Source organism: Poecilia mexicana, unplaced genomic scaffold (assembly GCF_051168715.1).
Source record: "Poecilia mexicana isolate PSO_F unplaced genomic scaffold, ASM5116871v1 scaffold_19, whole genome shotgun sequence".
Classification (NCBI taxonomy): Eukaryota; Metazoa; Chordata; class Actinopteri; order Cyprinodontiformes; family Poeciliidae; genus Poecilia; species Poecilia mexicana.
Window position 1 is genome coordinate 25,014,070 of NW_028263388.1, and position 18,714 is coordinate 25,032,783.

The 18,714-nt window shown below is 37.9% G+C and overlaps 1 protein-coding gene across 1 annotated transcript in view; it reads left to right on the forward strand.

Moving 5' to 3' along the window:
* Positions 1-1,231: 1,231 nt before the first annotated feature.
* The window catches only part of LOC148153780 (uncharacterized), a 45,709-nt gene continuing 28,226 nt past the window's right edge, over positions 1,232-18,714 (forward strand). Inside the window, exons 1-2 of the mRNA XM_088000882.1 lie at positions 1,232-1,502; positions 6,529-6,614. Coding sequence (XP_087857008.1) covers positions 6,598-6,614 — 17 coding nt within the window. The 5' untranslated portion in view covers positions 1,232-1,502; positions 6,529-6,597. The remainder of the gene's footprint in view (positions 1,503-6,528; positions 6,615-18,714) is intronic.

An 18,714-nucleotide genomic window follows, 5' to 3' on the forward strand; every position in this document is an offset into this window, starting at 1 on the left:
CCTAAATCTCGTCAGCGACAGTAGGCGAGAGCGGTCCATGAGGCGTCTATCCTTATATTATGTCTATGGGTGTTTCTGTGTGACGCAGGTGCCAAAGATCCCGTTGCTCACATGGACACAGAAGTTATAAATGGCAGGTCAAAGCCAGACTTTATTCATTAAATTGACTCAAATAGAAGTGTATTTGTGAGCCTGCTGCTTTAATTTTAAACTGAATACAGCTTCAGATTTTTGTTTTGTCCAGGTTAACTTAAAAAGAGACTTATTATTGTTACAGTTTCATTTTCTAAACTATAGAAAAGTAATTTTTAGGGATACACAAATATGAAAATTTGGGGTGATTTTGACATCCAATAATAATATTGCATTTCTGTCAGTATTTACCAATATTCAATTTCAATTGTTTTATTCGATTACTCAATTAATCACCAGAATAATTTATGGATTACTCGATTACTAAAATAATTGTTTCCAACAGGCCTAGGCAGAATTTATTCCTCAAATGTGTTTCCATCTCCTCTTTTGCATATCAACTTTTTCAGAAAAGCCAGAAACCACCTCTAGTTTGCATAAACATCTGCAAAATTAATTTTAAATTTGCCGTTTCCACCAACCTTTTCTAATGCGATACTTCAAAATGCGCATAAAGAAACATTGACGGAAACGTGGCTATAGTTGGGGAAGTTGGGATTTCAACATGGCGACGTCCATGTTGCAAACATTACTTTTCATAAGCATACACTGTTGACATATTAACATTAGCGGCCATATTGAAACGCTAAGTAAGCCTTTAAATTCGTAACTGAGGGTTGTTGGAGTTGCTCCCACTTTCAAAGTGGGAAGTCCAACTTTGCGAAGGGGAAGTCGGAATTTCCGGGTTCATACTGGAAATGGAATGCACCATTTTGACTTCTGTGACGTCACCAGAATATAAACTTTTCTTGGGGGGGGCGATAGGTTTTACCTTGATTAAATGGTGATTTACAACAAAATAACAAAATAAATACAGAAAAAAACTGAGCACGGCATATTGTGCTGTAGGTGGAAAACTATTATAAAAGAATCTATCTGTCTTTATAAGTAGCTTTAAGCACTTTAGTTCCAGTTTTAGGAGATTTCAGTGGTACAGTATAGAGTTGGAAAAGAGCCATGCTCTCGTCATTTAGTCTAGAAAAACGTAGGGTTGTTAGATGGCAGTGATTTACCTTCAGTGTTGAACGAGGCGGAGCAAAGCAAAGTAAAGCATCCCCTGGCAGAAGCAGGCAGAAGAGAAGAGAATGAGTCTGGGCGGAGGAAGTTGCCCCACGGCTGGACGCTGATTTCACACATGGTTTGAGACTCGCAGCGCCTCTACGGGGATAACTACACACTAAAGCAGAGAAGCAAGCCTTTTATTATCGTTGGGCTGCGGAAAATAAATCTAAAGGAGACAGGGACGGAAGCCAAGGCAAGAACAGCCCCGGGAAAAAGGCGTAAAGACAAACTTTCTTCGTTAAGTAAGGGTAAGAAAATGAATGCACGCTTCTTGCTCCTGTATCTGACACCTCTCTGCGTTTTCTGAGGAAATTTCCCGAGAGTCTGAAGTTTTTAGGAAGCGCTTAGGCTCTCCTCGGGCCAGCACACTTCTCTCAACTTGTGTCTGGAGTATTGTTTTCAAAGGCCACCATGCTCACTGTTGTCATGACGATCCTCAGGAAACCCAACGCGAGGCACGTTGGGGGGATACAAAAGACACCAGATGCGGTCTGGAGCGTTGCTATAAAACTTTGTGTCTCGGAGAAAAACATCTCGGAAGATAACAGAGACGGTTAATTAAAGCGAGGCTTCTTTATTTGTCACTGAACGGGTCAGAAGCAGAAGGATATGTGAAAACTGTTGGGCTAAGGTGTGTCCTGTGTTTATACGAGACCAATTGTGACCCTGCTACTCAGGAAAGGGATGCTTTTAGTCGGCTCTTTGCTGTTTTATGGCCAGCACACATGTGGAAATGACTGACTTCCACAATAGTGGAGAATGAGCAACACAATTGTCTTGGGGGGAAAAGGAAAAATGTGTGTGTGTGTGTGTGTGTGTGTGTGTGTGTACAGGGTATATATGGGAACAAAAAAAGTATATGAGGTTGTGTGCACGTGTGTAGAAGTAAGGAGGATCAGGTCAGGGTCACTTTACAGGGTCATGCATGAATATGCAGGGCTGATCAGGAGCTACACAGGCATGAATGAAGCTAATGACAAGCAGGGTAAGCTCACGCCTGCAGTGACTCACATTTATGATACCTGTTTACAGTCTTGTGCAAGGGAAGTTTTCATAACTCCAGGTGGTAAAGTATGACATAGTCATGGACCAGCGCCATACTTACTACGGAGTGCAGCGCTTGCAAGTAATTCAAGCAACACTGTCCATTATTATCATTCCTGCAGCTCAAACCAGTAGTACTTAAAAGTAGAAACTGGTGAGTTAAAGTTTATATTTACTTAAAGGAGAAATTTGAAGCTTAGTGTTGTTTTTTATTATTAGGATGAAACATTTTGGAGCGCCTGTGAAGTTTTCCACAAACTTTTATGAGTTTTTGTCTAGATTTGATTCATTATTCAGATTCATTATGAAGGGAAAGGACAGATGCACATTTAAATGTTTTTAGAAAGTTTTAAAAAGTGTCGGTTTTAGTTTGTTTTTAGTCGCTGTTTAATCTTTGTTTTCACAATACGAAACTTTCTCACGATACTAAGAAAACCCTCAATGACATTTTCAGTACCGAACTCTTTCTAATAACTATTAGAAAAATTAAAGTGTGAAGATATGTTTTTAGTAGTAGTGTGATATTCCTATATACCAAATCATGAGGGAACTTAACAATAAAAGCGACTAATTTATGGAGGAATGCACTTTTGATTTAGTTGTGCAATTAATTTGGAAAAGAAAACAACAATGATCTGGATCCTGCAGACGGCTGTGGATTCATTCAGTTTTTTCACAGAGCTCCATTTGATCCATCATCTGAGCGCATTGCACAACTCCACACACATCAAGGCTTGGCCCTCAACCTAAACCAATAGCCCGAACAAGGAGAACATTAATAACAGACAAGGGGATTTTATTTTTATAGCACATTTTCAACACTTCAATGATTAGAAGGAAAATAAAACAACAAAAAATTAAAAACATTACACTGCTATGGCAAAGAGCAGGAAACCAAAACCAGATTTTAAAAACAGACTTCTCTCTCTGATGCTCCAGTTGTTATCAACTAGAGGCAGCTACCAACAGGTGGGTTTTAGCCCAGGAACTCAGTGTTTCAGCAGTTTTCCAGTTTTCTGGAAGTTTGTTCCAAATTTGTGGTGTGTAGAAGCAGAATGCTGCTTCTCCATGTTCTGTTCTGGTTCTGGGGATGCAGACCAGATCCAGAAGACCTCAGAGGTCTGGAAGATTGGGACAACAGCAGCAGATCTCTGATGTGTTGTGGTGCTAAACTGTTCAATGATTTATGAACTAATAGCAGCATTTTAAAGTTTTTTCTGGGTGATATTCTCTGTCTGCCTGGTTTTAGTCAGAACGCCAGCAGCAGCGTTCTGGATCTGATAGATTTTTCTAGGCAGACCCGTGAAACAGTAAAGATAAACACGTGAAGGAGTTTCTCTAGATCTCGCTGAGACATTAGTCCTCTAGTCCTGGAAATGTTCTTCAGGTGATAGAAGGCCGACTTTGTAACTACTTTTATGTGGCCTGGACAATGGTTTCCAGCTGTAAAAGGATCATTTATAATTTGTAATCGTCATTATGTGTCCATGGAGGGTCAAAATCAAAATCTACCTTATTCTCCAAGGAGCTAAATCATCTGGGATGAGCTGAGGAGAAGAGTGCGTCAGAGACTCTGGACAACTTAGAAGGAATTGTCTTTAGTTGAATATTGTTGGAGACATTTCTGTCTGTAAAACGTCTTGCAGAAAAACATCTGAATGAAACGAGCTGCACTTTGCATGCATAATGCTAACCTTAATGTTTAAAGCAGTGGTTGGGTGTAACATAATGTGTAGCAGCATAGTTCAGGCGCTGTGCGGGTTATTTGTCTTTTCTAGGATCTATGGCTGCCCACCCCCTCCGCCTGTGTCGGGGCATGCAGCTGCATCTCCCCGGCCCAGCTTGCACCCGCAGGGGCTGGAAGCACTCTGAATAAGACACATAAAATACACACACGCTTATACTATACACTCATTCACTCTCTCATGTACGTGGGACGACATGAACAAACGTACATCAAAGATACATCTGTTTCTCATGCATGTTTGATGGGACAGGCAGGCAGCGGCGGGCCACCGCTGCAGGTTACTCTGCAGATTATTATGCATGGCTTGGTGGAGGGAAGGCAGAGGATGTGGATGGATCGGGTTCGGAAAGATGTGGCAACGATGCAGATATGTAAAAAACACTTATAACAAGAGGAATGTGTTTTTGTCTGTTTTGGATCATTTTTATGGACCATCTTAAATGATGTTTGGGTTTAGGAGCAGAGCTTCAGCAGGTGTTCTGTGGAAAAAGTTATTTTTTTTGTCCTGATTATACATTATAATGATCTAAAAGTAGTTTCCTGCTTCACTGTGTAAAGCAGCAGAAGGTAGAACTAAAAAAAGATTTAAACATACTGATCATACAGTGGAGGGCTAAAAGTTTCTTTAGAAAATAGATTAAAAAATAAAGAATATACAGACATATTGAATAACTTAGAATGTCATTGGAAAGTTACTTTATTACAACAACCCAATTTCATCATTCATGTTTTAAATCTTCACTTCTGTCAATTTTGAATATTTTAAGAGTCAGATATTACACAAAAAACATTCTAATGCAAAAAAGTGGGCTTAATTTAAAGTATGCTTAATACATGCTTAAAGGCTTTTATTTTGAAAAGGTACTTTTAATCCGATAGAGAATATTCTAATTTACTGGATCCACTGTAAATTCACTGTTGCTGTGGGGTTAGTGACATTTTAAAGTTACACAAATGTAGCAATTAGAACTTGTCTTGGATTTATTTAGCTTAGTTTCACATTGGTTAGCTTTACTTTAAAGTATATTTAAGTATTTTTTTTAATAAGTACATGCAAAAACACGTTGGTTGTTTCAATGCCGCTTTGAAAACCTGATTTACCTTTTAAAGAGATCAATAAACTCTAAATATTCACCTTTACGTTTCCTGCAGCAGTCCAGAGATTAAAACCCAGTAAGGTTAACACAGGTCGCACCACATAGACACTTCATTTATAAAATCCGTCAGGATTAATGTTGGGTAACTGCAGGAGCATGTCAGGCAGGTTAATTTGCATTTATTGACCTTGCAGCTGAATGCTTAGCATCCGCTGCCATCGCTTCTCCTGGACGGCTACTCATCGCCTTTGACAGGAGCAGGTCCTGGCATATGGAGATACACACGTCCTCAGCTTACCTGAGCTTCACCTTCCAAAAAACACATCAACACACAGTATCAGGGGACTTGAGTCGAATTCATGTGAACGGTGGGTTTTCCTTCTCGCCAGATGTTCAGGCTAATTACCATGCTGGCTGGAGGAATAGAGCGTTATTAACATCCCAAACAGAGTTTATCCAGGTGCTGCAGCTCTGCAGAGTTACCTCACATTAGCATAGATTTTGGGATTTACATTCCTGTTTATTTTTTCCTCAGGTGAAAACTGGGTCAGCATAAAAAGGCTGATAAGGAAATCTTTCTGAATGGTTGATGGGGTTGAAGATCTGTCTATAAAACTTGTCTGTCTGTTCTTTTCCAATTGTTTCACGTTTAAGTGAAGGATTTGGATAAAAATGGGACAAAACAACAGGAGAGACACTGCAAAAACACAAAATCTTACCAAGAAATTTTGGTCTAGTTTTGAGTACAAATATCTTAGTACACTTGAAATAACATTTCTGCCTGTAAACGGACAATCTAACATAAAAGTAACTTCAAATATACAGAAGATATACAACCTTATTTTAGGTAAATAACTGCTTAATATTCATGAAAAAGTACTTGTTCCACTGCAGATAACTTATAACATGGGCACCATTACCTAGCAACCTCAACCAATATGGAGGCATTATTTACTTAAAATGAGCCTCTACGTCTTGCTGAAAAGTTACTTTTAAGTTAGTTTGTCTTATTTTAAATGTACTAAGATATTGGCACTAGGAATTAGACCTAAAATACTTGGTAAGATTGTGTGTTTTTTGTAGTGGAGCCAAGTCTTGCTCTGCTCCAATCATAAATCACAGAATGTGAGAACATCTTTGAAACTCAACACCTGGGGATCAGAGGGGCTTCAGAGGCCTCAGAGAGCAGCTGACAGAGTTCAGACAGAAGACAGCAGCGTGAACAATCCTACGCCGTCTCTGCTTCCACAAAGATTAAAGAAAGTGTCAGTTTCAAAATGGAACAGGATTCTCCTGATGATTAAACAATATCTTTCTTCCTTCATAAGTTCCTTCTGTTTTCCCAGATTGACGAGGTCAAAGTGTTTCATATCTGTTTGTTTGCAGGGAAAGCAGAGAGGGATAGAAAGATCACCGCCTCAGACCTGGGAGCCAGCGGAGCCCCAGGGTGCTGGGATGGACCAACTCATAGAGTAAGAGCTGCTTCATCAACAAGCTTTGTGTTTCCTAAATGCACTTCCTGTCTCTATTCTGAAACTTCCTGGAATGTCGTTGCCCACGCTCCGGCTGTACGCCTGGCATTAGGACGGACATCGAGTGGAGCATTTTACTGTAAAAAATCCTTCAAGTGTGGATACAAGCTAAAAGTTGGTTTTCATACTTCCCACTTTAATTTCAGGATGACAGACATTTTTTTTCAAGATGGCTGCCATTTTTGAGCCTTTCAAGCCATGAAATGTTAACAATTTTCATGACTTGGATGTACTTTATGCCCTTTCATATGTTTTTAACTTTGGTCATCATATTAATTCAAAATAAAATAAGATGTAGCACTAGAAACGGATCATATCAGTTTTCAAAAGGAAGGAGATGAAAATTAGAAAAATATGGTATGTTTCTAATATTGATCGGTTAAAACTGTGAATTTGCTCTACGGTATAGTTTTTGAATTATAGTTGATATTTTTAGTGGTAAATGCTATTTTTAGTTACAGACATTACGGTTGTCAGTGTGGTTGTGTAGCTTACGCTGTGTGTGTGTGTATGTGTGTGTGTCTGTACATACTGCTCTTACTGTGAAACTAAGGGTTTATTTCTAATAAACCTCACTGTTCATCTAATGCACAACTTGGAGGTGTGTGCGCCTTCATTCGGGGAATATTTGTTACAAATGCCTTTCAGCTTTCCTGTGTCATTTTCAGTGAGGACATAAAATTATCTGCGTGAAACTAAAACAGCTGAACGGATTTTCTTAAAGTTTCCAGGAAGTGGATTTGCCTAACCCCACATCCCTCTTTCTCTATCTACTTTCATCATTTTGGTTTTCTACCTGTGCTGCTGTTCTTCCAGCACAGAAACTTCTTTTGCAGCCCAACCCTCGCTGTTTGTGCCGTGTAGCTGGGCAGAGAACGATAAGAGCCGTGGGAGTCCTCTCTGCCCCCCTCCAGCACATTCTGCAGATGACTGTAACTCAGCCGTACGTCGGGCCTGCTTTCACATACAGTAAAGTGTGTGTGTGTGTGTGTGTGTGTGTGTGTGTGTGAGTCACACACGCTCCCTGGCATTTCATTACTCGTCTTTCAGCAGAGTTGAAGCGGCATGTATAATTCATACCTGTGACTATGCCTAAAAACAGATCCGTGCTTACACGCTGTCCCTCCTACATGCTACGCCCCAAACCTGTCGGGTGAAAGTTTTCATCCGAGGTGCATCACAGCCGGCCCCCTGGCTCTCCGCTCGTACGTCGGGTTGACTGTGTCACCCCAGTGATGGGTGAATCATCCCTTCTGGCTCCTTTCTTTCCCTTAATGATTAAGTGACGTCACAAACCTGTTGCCGCTCGGTGCCAAGCTGCAGGGTGCAGAGGGGGGTAACTTTGGTCTCCTGTGGGACCCGTGACTCAGTGATGAGTCACTGCAGAGGGAAAGGAGCTTTATAAATGCATTCCTGTGTGTAGGTAGACGCGCTCATGTTGGTCAACAACTGCTGACGTTTCTGTAGAACGTGTGGGCAAACGCAATAAAAGTTATGAGTGCGTGTTGTTGCCACTACGTACTTCCACTCACGCACACTTACACTAATTATTCAAATTAATTTCTTTTTTTAGATGAACTTCATAAAACCTGAACAGTAATCGCCAGTCATCAGGTTCATTCCAATTGCTGCTGACGCAATTCTGTTAAAGCTGAACTTAATGACAGCGGCGGGTTATTTTAGTGCAGGTGAATTAGATTAGCGCATTCAGCCAACAGGGGGCGACACTAACATTATTACTGTGAATTCAATTCATCCAGTAAATTGACTGTTTGCCTTTTTATTGATTTTTTTTTTTATGCCACAGCAGCAGCTCAGTTTGACATTTTCATCCCGTTTCTTTTGGTTTTAAACTTCTAGAACGTTTCTTTCTATGTTCTCAAAACCATAACAGGGTAAAATTTTCCTCTTTAAGATCAGACACTGTTTAACTATAAACATGATTGTTTTGTTCTCTTTCTTTCTACCAAATGCTGAGTAGAAAAAGTCTTCAGTCTGGCAAATAGCCTCTTTTCTGAAGGACAATTTTGTTGTTTTGTTTGCTTATTTTAGATATTTAAATGTTTTAGAGTCCCAGTGTTAAGTATTCAATTCAAATTCAAAAATACTTTATTGATCCCAAAGGAAAACTAAAACTGAAATCACATAAGATTCTTCCAAAAGTTGCTGTAGATGGTGATGGCTGTGAGCAGCAAGGATCTCCTGTAGCAGTCTGTGCTCCAGCGAATTATTAAAAATTAAAGTTCATTGATCTTTAAGAGGTTGTACTTGTATTATCTTACCATTATATTTCATGAAAATGCTTTCAAAACAGAAAAGTTATCATTTGTTGCGGTAACTTATGGGACAATGGACTGAAACTTACACTAATATCTTGTAATATTTCACTAATTTTATTTGTTACCTCAAAAAACACTTCCGATACCGATATTTGAGCCGATGCGATTCGATACACAAAAAGAGCAGAATTGAATTAAATTATTTTTGTTTTGTAACACAAACATAAATGTTCTGAATTACTAATTTATTTGATAACTCTGCACCAGTCCAGCTTAAATACACCAATATCTTGACAAACTTGGGCAAATATGTGAAAACAATGTTCATTCAGTGCAATCATGAGTAGAAGAGCCAATGTAAAATAAATAATAAAGAATACTTTACTCAGACATGTAAAAAATAATCTGCAACAAACTTTTTTTTTTTCAAATGCTTTAGAAAGTGAAATTAGGAATTGTAGATGTAAGAGCAGAAAGCATAGAGTTAGACTGAATAGATCTGCCTTCATGGATCAGGAACATTGTCACAAAGATCTAACATATATTTTAATATGAGCGATACAGATATTAATATCGGATCAGTGCATCATTATTCAATGATATTTGACTGATTTTGAGACGGTTTGTAAACGGATGTTGTTCACAATCTGGAAAAAAAAAGCTTATTTTCCAGGGTGAGATTATGCAACTGCTAAATGTTTTGGGGTTTTCCACGTTTCCACCAGGTGTGGAAAAATATGTCAGTATTTTAATGAAAGCATCAGAGATGTTAGGAAAACTAAGCTGTCAAAAATGTGACAAATGACCCCGAAAGCAAAATCTCCTGTGTAGAGGATAAGGTACCAGCTGCAGGTGATGTGGCTAATTTGTCATTTTGGGTTTTTAGGGTAATGAAGATAATAAATGCGACTGAATTTAACTGTTTATCACCAAGCAAAGTAGGTCAGTAGAGCGTTTCCTGTTTGTCTTAGAGAAAAAGGCAGAAATCTGCATTTTCAGAGGTGGATTAAATTTTTATGCATCAAAGTGATGAACTGGATAAATAATATTTGTCATCGCTGTTGGAGAAATAACTGGCCAAATTTGGTCATTTGGATCTGAGCTGTCAGGGCTGCACAAACAAGCCTGTGCTGTTATACTTGGCCTTGATGGAAACGACTTTAAAATATGATTCACTGGTGGTTTAGCTCCAATTCTCTGCTTGTTTATTACACCACACCGGGCGGTAAAAGCTTCAAACACCACTCTCTAGATGACAGTGACAAAGTAGATGTCTAAAAACAAAGGAAAAATCATTTCTGCTGTTTTCTTAAATTGCAGATGTGAGATTTGTTTGGGTAATGGCTCCGACGTCAGCACAGTGACTTGTTTTTGCTGTTCCTGTGATATTTATCTGTTATATGTTTGTCACAGCTGAGTACTTGAGGAGCCGGTTTGGCTTGATCTCGTCGCTCTGCAGCCGTTCTGAGGGGAAATCTGCTGCATGCGTCTGGATTCAGAAGACAGATTGTTGCTTCATCTTCTGCTGCGTCTTTATGTACTCTTGCTTTCCTCTGAGTCGGACTGTTTGAGGCAGCAAACTGCAACGCCTCCTCTCTGTGTTTACAAGGACTAACGGCGTGTACTGCTTATGAAAAACACCATCGAATGAGCAGAAAAATACCAAACTGAAAACAATAACATGACGAAATTCCTTTAATTTTAATGAGTAAAGCAAGAATTTCTTCTGGTGCTAAGCTAATGTAGCATATCGAATATAACTAGGAAAGATGGTTTCTTAGAGAAATCAACCCTGTGCATCCGAACTGAATCTATAAATATATATATTGAAATAAATACTTGATCAGTATCAATAGAACTGATAGAATATTTAATAATTTCACTACATTAAACATTAATTTCACAGCATTCTGGGGGATGCAGGCAGAGGAAAGGAGCTAGCCAGGATTAGCAAACTGGTGGCATCAACTAACTCACTTACTCTTCGGTTACCTAGCAACAATCTGTTGAGTAGGGCTGAATCGATTAATCGTGACTAATCGATTGCTAAATTATTTGACGATTATTTCAGCAATCAGTTAATTATTAAGTGGAGTTTACAAACTCAAAAAAGTTTCTTTTGCTGAAAGAGCAACACAGTCAGAGAAGTAATTAAGCCAAAACTGTAAAATATATATAAATTTGTTGCATTTAAGATGAGGGGGGAATAAACTATCTGTAAATCTGTGACTAATTGATTAATCATCAACTAATTTACTAATCGATTAATCATTAATTGGAGTTTACAGACTCTAAAAATGATTTTACCTATTTGTATCTTTTAATGTATTTCCAATGTTATATAAAAAATACATATTTTTTTTAAAACTGATTAATCGTTAGAATTACTGATTAACTGATTAATCAATAACTAAGATAACTGTTAGTTGCAGGCCTACTTAATGGTCATGTTGTTTTTAATGCAGACAGACTCCAGGGTTGGATTTGAACCCAGAACCTTTTTGCTGCTCCATTTTTTCCACAAAACAAATCACTCAACTTAAAATGAATAAATTCAAGTCCTTGTCAAATTACGTCCTCTTGATCTTGACCTCTTCATTAAATTGTATTGGTTTTATAATTTGTTTTCACTGCATTTTTCTCTTTGTGCTGATATTATTGGTATTTTATTCTATGCATCAGCTGCTTTGTCTGTGTTTTGTTCCGTATTTCCAGTCCAAGTGATGCCGATTGTGTTTTCTTGTTGTGACGACGTTTGGAGAAGCTCTCGTGTCACATTATGAATTCCACTTCAACAAAAATAAAAAAGACGCAACGCTGAGCAGCGGCGGCCTAATCGCCTTTCAGATAACGGAGACAATGAGGAGCGACACTCAGCGCCGAACTGCCGCATAATGAATCACGGAGGGTCAGCTGGACGTGGACGCAAACAGACGCAGCGGTCAGTGTCCATCAAAACAGGCTGAGGATGTTCAAAACAAAGACAGCAGCGGACGGCTTCGCTCGCTGCGTGAGCGTGACTCACTTAAACCAGACAAACTGAGAGACGTGGAAAAATAAGACGGATTTAGCAGCTTTTAGGGGAAAACGATACAGGACAAACTGTTTTTGTCACAATTTGGAGATAAATTTTGCATAAAACGCCTCATAAAGCCTGGCTTTAATACAAAACTTACAGAAACACCGGTGTTGACTAAATAAAACTAGCTTAGCAGCCAGTTATGTTTGTATTTCAAAGATAACTTTGACTTTTTACCATGCAAAAATGTTGATAACCTTTGGATTTTTCTGCAGTATGTCACAGTACAGTCAAAAAATAATGCATTTTATTAAGGCTATATGTGAAATTCTGTAAAAATAACAAAATCTCCCATTATTCAACTTTTGCTATCAAATTATTTGGTTTGGTTTGACTTTATTGAACATAGTGCAGGGTTTCCCCCTGCTCAGCCTGGTCATTCATCCAGCGGTCCGCTGTGTTTTGAGAAAAAAAAAATGTTTAAAGTTGACAGGAAATTTGAAAATATCACCTGATCATTATGTGTTATTGGAACACTGGAAGATTAATACCTAAACACCAACTATAAAGTATTAAAAAAGGCAGTCATTAAAAAACTAAAACAAATAAACAATGCTTAGCCTGGTGGGGCACAAGTAAAGCCTGGCAGCCCGCCAGGCCTATGATACACTGAGGGAAGCCCTGATAGAGTAATAAAATAATGAACAAAAGTCATGATCTGGGGTTTTGGTGAGGTGAGGGAGGACACAGGCAGACCCAGGTAAAGTGATGAGGATGATGATTTAATGACGATAATCCATGGGGCAGAACAACGGGGAGCACAACGAACGCATGACGAGGATCCGACAAGAGACAAAGACAACAGGTGGGACTAAATACACTGGGAGGGTAATCAAAGAAATGAGACACAGCTGGGATCAATCAACAGGGAAGACAGAGACTCTCAGGGGAACGGGCTAATAAACACAGAAAAACCTCAAAATAAACAAACAGAAAACACAGATCACCACAACAAAGTTATAATAAACAAAATAAATATAAAACAAATGCACACAAAACAGAAGAACAGTAAAGTAAAACATATTCACACATTCTTTACTATTGTTCTATTTCCAATTATTAATTGGTTAATGCTAAATTAATTAATTAATCTACAAATGTTCAAGCGTACATTAATGGATTGCTTTGTTATTGCATGTTAAGCAATAAAATACAATTTAACATTGTATAAAAAAGACCTAAGTGATTAAATGAGAAGTCTTCAAAATATGCCAGATTTGTTTTAATCAGATCCATTGATTAATCGGTTGAATAAACGATTGATAGTTGTAGCTCTAGTTAGAAATGACTACCTGAAAACTTGCTCATATCTGCAGTTATATTAATAACGATACGAAACATCAAATAAAATAGAGAAAAAAACATTCCTAAAAGCAGGAATTTCTGCCCTACGATTATTAAATCAGTTTCAAAATCAACCAAAAGCAAATTTCCTTTTGCTGTGCAAGAATTAAATGCCCTGTTGATGAAACAAACTGGGTGAAGCCTCCCACAGAAACAAGCTGTTCTCGCCGCCGTGCCTGATGGTAATTTAAAAAATAATTTTCGTTCAGTGTTTCTGAGTTATGTTTTACCAGAATTTAGCAACTTTTATTAGCGTTTGCTTTATAAACTACACGACTTAATGAACTACGCTTCCTGAAACAATTTACCAGGATTATAATTTGTGCAGGAATGAATCTGCAGGTAAAGATTGATGTCTGGCCTTTTTCAGGCTGTGTGTGTGTGTGTGTGTGTGTGTGTTTGTAATACCTTGTGGGGACGATTTTCCTGACATATACTACGTTGTGGGGACCAATTGCTCCTCGTGGGGACCGGAGCCTGGTCCCCACGAGGGGAAACCCTGTTTTTGGGTCAGGGGTCAGAGCTAGGGCTAAGGTATGAATTGAGTTTTGGTTGGTTAGGGTTAGGAAAAGGGTAAAGGTCAGGTTTAGGCTGTAGAAATGAATGGAAGTCAATGGAAAGTCCCCACAAAGATAGCAACACAAATGTGTGTGTGTGTGTGTGTGTGCGTGCTGCTATTTACTGCTCTGGGATCCCTCAATGCAGTTAATGTGTGAAAGGTGTGGGTTGTGTGTGTGTGTGTGTGTGTGTGTGTGTGTGTGTGTGTGTGTGCTGAAGTGTTCAGCCTATCGATCGGCCTCTCCTGTCTCCATCCGTCTCCGTCTGAATTCTCTTCATTCCCCGCTTCTCGGTCATGATTTGTTTTGCCGCCCCCCTTGCCTGAGCCGCCCCCCGCCGCCACCACAGCCCATTGATCTGAGAGTGGTCCGACTGTACTGCCCAGCAGGCTCGGGAATATTCTGAGTCCCAGTCTCTGAGTGAACACTGAAAGGACAGGAATAGATGAAGGTGGAGCGTGCTGTAACATCAGAGACTCTTAAAGCTGCTACATTCCTCACTTCTTCAATTTTTCCACAGAATTACAGTTTTATGTCGCAGAGTTTCAGCTTTTTTTGAACTGTGGTGGTTTGCTGTCCGGGGAAAGAGCGTGAAACAACGCTACTGATTAAATAGTATTTATATTACACAGCTGAAGTACATAAAGTTCACTGCAAAAACACAAAATCTTTCCAAGTAATTACGGTCTAGTTTCTAGTACAAATATCTTAGTACACATGAAATAAGACTAACTTAAGAGTAATTTTTCAGCAAGATATAGAGGTTTGCTTTAAATAAATAATTCCTTAATATTGATGAAAAAGCACTTGTTTCATTTGGCAGATAAATTAACTTATAACATGTGAAAATGGTTTGTTATGAGTGAAATAATCTGCTAGTAGAACTAGAACTGGGTTGCTAGGTAACGGGCTGGGCCTGGCTGGGGTTGCTAGGTAACGGGCTGGGCCTTTCTGGGGTTGCTAGGTAACGGGCTGGGCCTGGCTGGGGTTGCTAGGTAACGGCGTCAGTGGAACTAGAACTTTCTGACCAATATTAAGGACTTATTTACTTAAAACAATCCTATATTAGGGCTGTGTAATTTTATTGATTCTACGATACACATCACTATTTTTTTTCCCTCAAAGTATCGATTTTTCATCTGCGGGGATCAATACGTTAAATCCTACTTTGAGTTTTGTCATGAATTAAATGACAGCTATCACAAATGACATTTTTTACCCACATGTACATTAAAAATGACATGTAATGAAACAGTTACAATTAATTAATGAAATTTAATAGATAAACTACATTATCTAATATAAGTGAATAAGACAAAAATGGTCCCTTTTCTGCATAACCAAATACACAAAGCCACACAATTAACATTTAAACAAAGCAAATGTATAACAAATATATAACAAAAACATTTATTACACAGTGTTACATCAGTTCAATTAATTCAATCCAAGTCTATAGAACAGTTACAAAATATCACCAAAATCACTCTTTCAGAAAATCATAAGAAAGTATTGAATCGTGTTGAACCATATTGTTTGCTGAATATTGTGATATTGTGACATATATATACATATCGTATTGTGAACAGAATATCGCATATTGCATTGTATTATGATGTTAGTGTATCATTACAGCCCTAGCCTCTATATCTACAGTTCTACTTTGAAGTTAGTTTTGTCTTATTTCAAGTGAACTAAGATATTTGCACTAGAAACTAGACCAAAAATACTTGGTAAGATTTTGTGTTTTTGCAGTGCAGGATAGTGAGTGAAACAAAGTTGCAACAGAAATGTTTAAATTAAAGCATTATGATCAAATATAGAAAGACTATATAAAGACACGTGAACACATCCGTCCTGTGAAGATTATTTTTATTTCAGATATTCTGTCTATAACTTTAATTCTGACAAATAAAGGTCTCTGTTTGAAACAACGGCAGAGAAAAAACCGAGAAAAGTCAGGCAGGCTGATGGTTCGGAGGGAAGAGAAAGAAACGGTTATAAAAATGAACACATGCGCCGGGGAGTGAACGTCAAACCTCTGAAGGGAATTCAGAAACACAAGGAGGAAGAGCTGAGCTCCAGCTACTGATAGCTTTCCTCTCTGTGTGGCTCCAAAATAGTTTTGGCAGATGAATAATTCATTCACTGCTGTTTTTTGTGTTTACTTTCAGTCAGAAAGCAAAATGAATTTTCACTTTGGAAACATCCGCAGCATTTCAGCTGAAAGGAAAAATATCAAATATCAAACATGAACAGAGTTTGTATGAATTGTTCAAAAATAATTATTCTGTTCATCTTTTATACAAGAGTAAGCAGATATTTATCATTCTATAAGTCCAAACATCTGACCTATCTTTGTCTTTTCTTACAGTTTTGGTTACTGTTCTGATTTTATACCAAATATTAAACAGTTGTGGCTTTAAAGCTGCAGTTTTTAAAAATGATTTTACAGATTAAAGTCCTCTTAATACCATATTAGGTATATAATTTGTATTTGACTGTGAAGTCCTAAAGAAGCGTTTCTCAAGAGCAGTATTTATGTGGCTATGAATGCTGCTTCATGCAGTCACTAAAAAATAGTAATAAATAGTTGTTGTCACTTTTGTCATTATCACAATACTTCCACAAAATATCACAATAAAACTTTAAATCCATATTGTCCTCCTGATGCATTATATTACAAGTTAAAAAGTGAAGAAGTGAGTTAAAAAATGGCAAAATGATGTAATTACTCAGCAGCGTTTTCTGCAGAAATCAGTAGATTGATGCACAAAAACAACAGTTGAAACAATAACAAGTTAAACTGGACGAGACGATAAATTGTCCCAGAAGTTATTGCAATAAACAATAATATTGATGTTTTGAGACAATTTTTAAGCAATATAATGGTAAAGGCACAATAAAAACTTAAAATTTTAGTGAACATATAAACGCTGGAACTGGAAGACATTTTAATAAAAATAAACAACAGAAAAAACAAATGAAAATAATTCTGAACAAAATTGTCCTTCAAGAAAGGATGCGTTAAGACTAAGACTCCAAACTGAAGACTTTTATCATCCATCTTTTGGTAGAGAGAGAGAAAAGAGAAAAATGATAAATCATGCAAATGAAAATTATCCAACTCATTTTGATGAATCATTATGGTTTATTGTGGCAGGCCTTACAACAGTATTCACAGTGCAGTGAATGCTGCCATTTTTATTATCACAGGAATCTTTGATATCCTTGTGGAGACGTAATCGCTCCGTCTCCCAGCATGCCGGGGATCGACACCGCCACGCTCTTTATGAGTCAGGAGTTAAAGGCCCAGCATAGCAGCCCCAGGATAACGCCCGTCTGCGTGCAGACGTGTTCCAGCTGCGACATTCAGCTCCTTTTCTACTTTAAGAAAACATCGTGTTTTTTTCGCCGTCCTCCAGTCTTTCATCCTCAGACTCTCAGCTTCGTTTCTTCTGTCGACGCCTTTTGATCATAACAGTCTGTGAGCTGCCCACAGATTGTGAATAAGCAGCAAAACCAGAGACTGCACTGTAATTCAGACATAAAAAAAGAAAATTAATGCAACACAGCAGCTTGATTCAAGCACTAATTCCACCAACACCTGCTGTGGCAGTAAAAGTAGCAGTTACACCTATTAGGCAAATGCATTCAAACACACTTCAACTCCACACTCACATCTAAAAGTACCTCCACTGCTGCTTGGACGTTTTCACATAAGTGGCTATTAGCATGACTGCAAGATTTGTACTTTCTCAGCATCTGGGGCAGAGCTCTGTAACATGTGAATAAAGGTGATTTTAACTCGGGTTAAAGTCTTTTTTGTCTAACTTGAGACGTTTTCTTTCCTTTCTGTTTCTGGTCCTTCTGATCTGAACTAATCAGAAGGACTAGTAACCGATTAGTAACAACTAGTAACTGATTATTCTGACGATTAATCGATTAATCAATAAAACAATTGTCGCATCGTCCAGATTTTTCATTTAACAACTTGAGTCTTTTCTACACAATATTAGAAATGCATTAAAAGATGAAAATAAGCAAATAATTCAATTATTTTTTGGATATTAAAATGATATTGCCTAACATGCATTAACATAGCCTTCCTTTAGTGTCCAAGCTTTTTGTCATGTGAGCAAAATTAGTACTTTCTCAGCATTTAGGGCAGAGCTCCATGACGTGTGAATAAAAGTAAATTTAACTGAGGTTAATGTCTTTTTTTAAGCTTCATGTGTTTTCTTTCCTTCCTGTTTATTTTTAAATACCAAACACTATCATCAGAATAATTCTAACCTATTATTCTGACGATTAATCGATTAATCGGATAAAACTGTTGTCACGTTGTACATATTTTTCATTTAACAACTTGAGTCTTTTCTACACAATACTTTTTCAAATTATTTTGGACTCGATTGTCAAAATCTTTGCTACATTTATCCAAGTTTAATAAATAAAACAAAAGCTGATTTGGGTGCAGCATAGTCAATTTTTCAGAAAAAGTTTCTAGATTTTATAATAAAACAAGATTTATTATAAAATCTTGTTTTGTACTTAACATTTTCCACTGAAACAAATTTGCATCATTCTTGAACTGCAGCTGGTGGCCACAAAAACACAGTCCTCGGGCCACAAATGGCCCCCGGACCACACTTTGGACACCACTGCTTTAGCGTACACTTGTTCAGTTGTAGGAAAAGATGCAGCTAAAAATATACTATAGTCTAATCTGCTGATTATTTTTTGGTTCAATAACAAAAGGTGCTTAAAGTATTTCAACT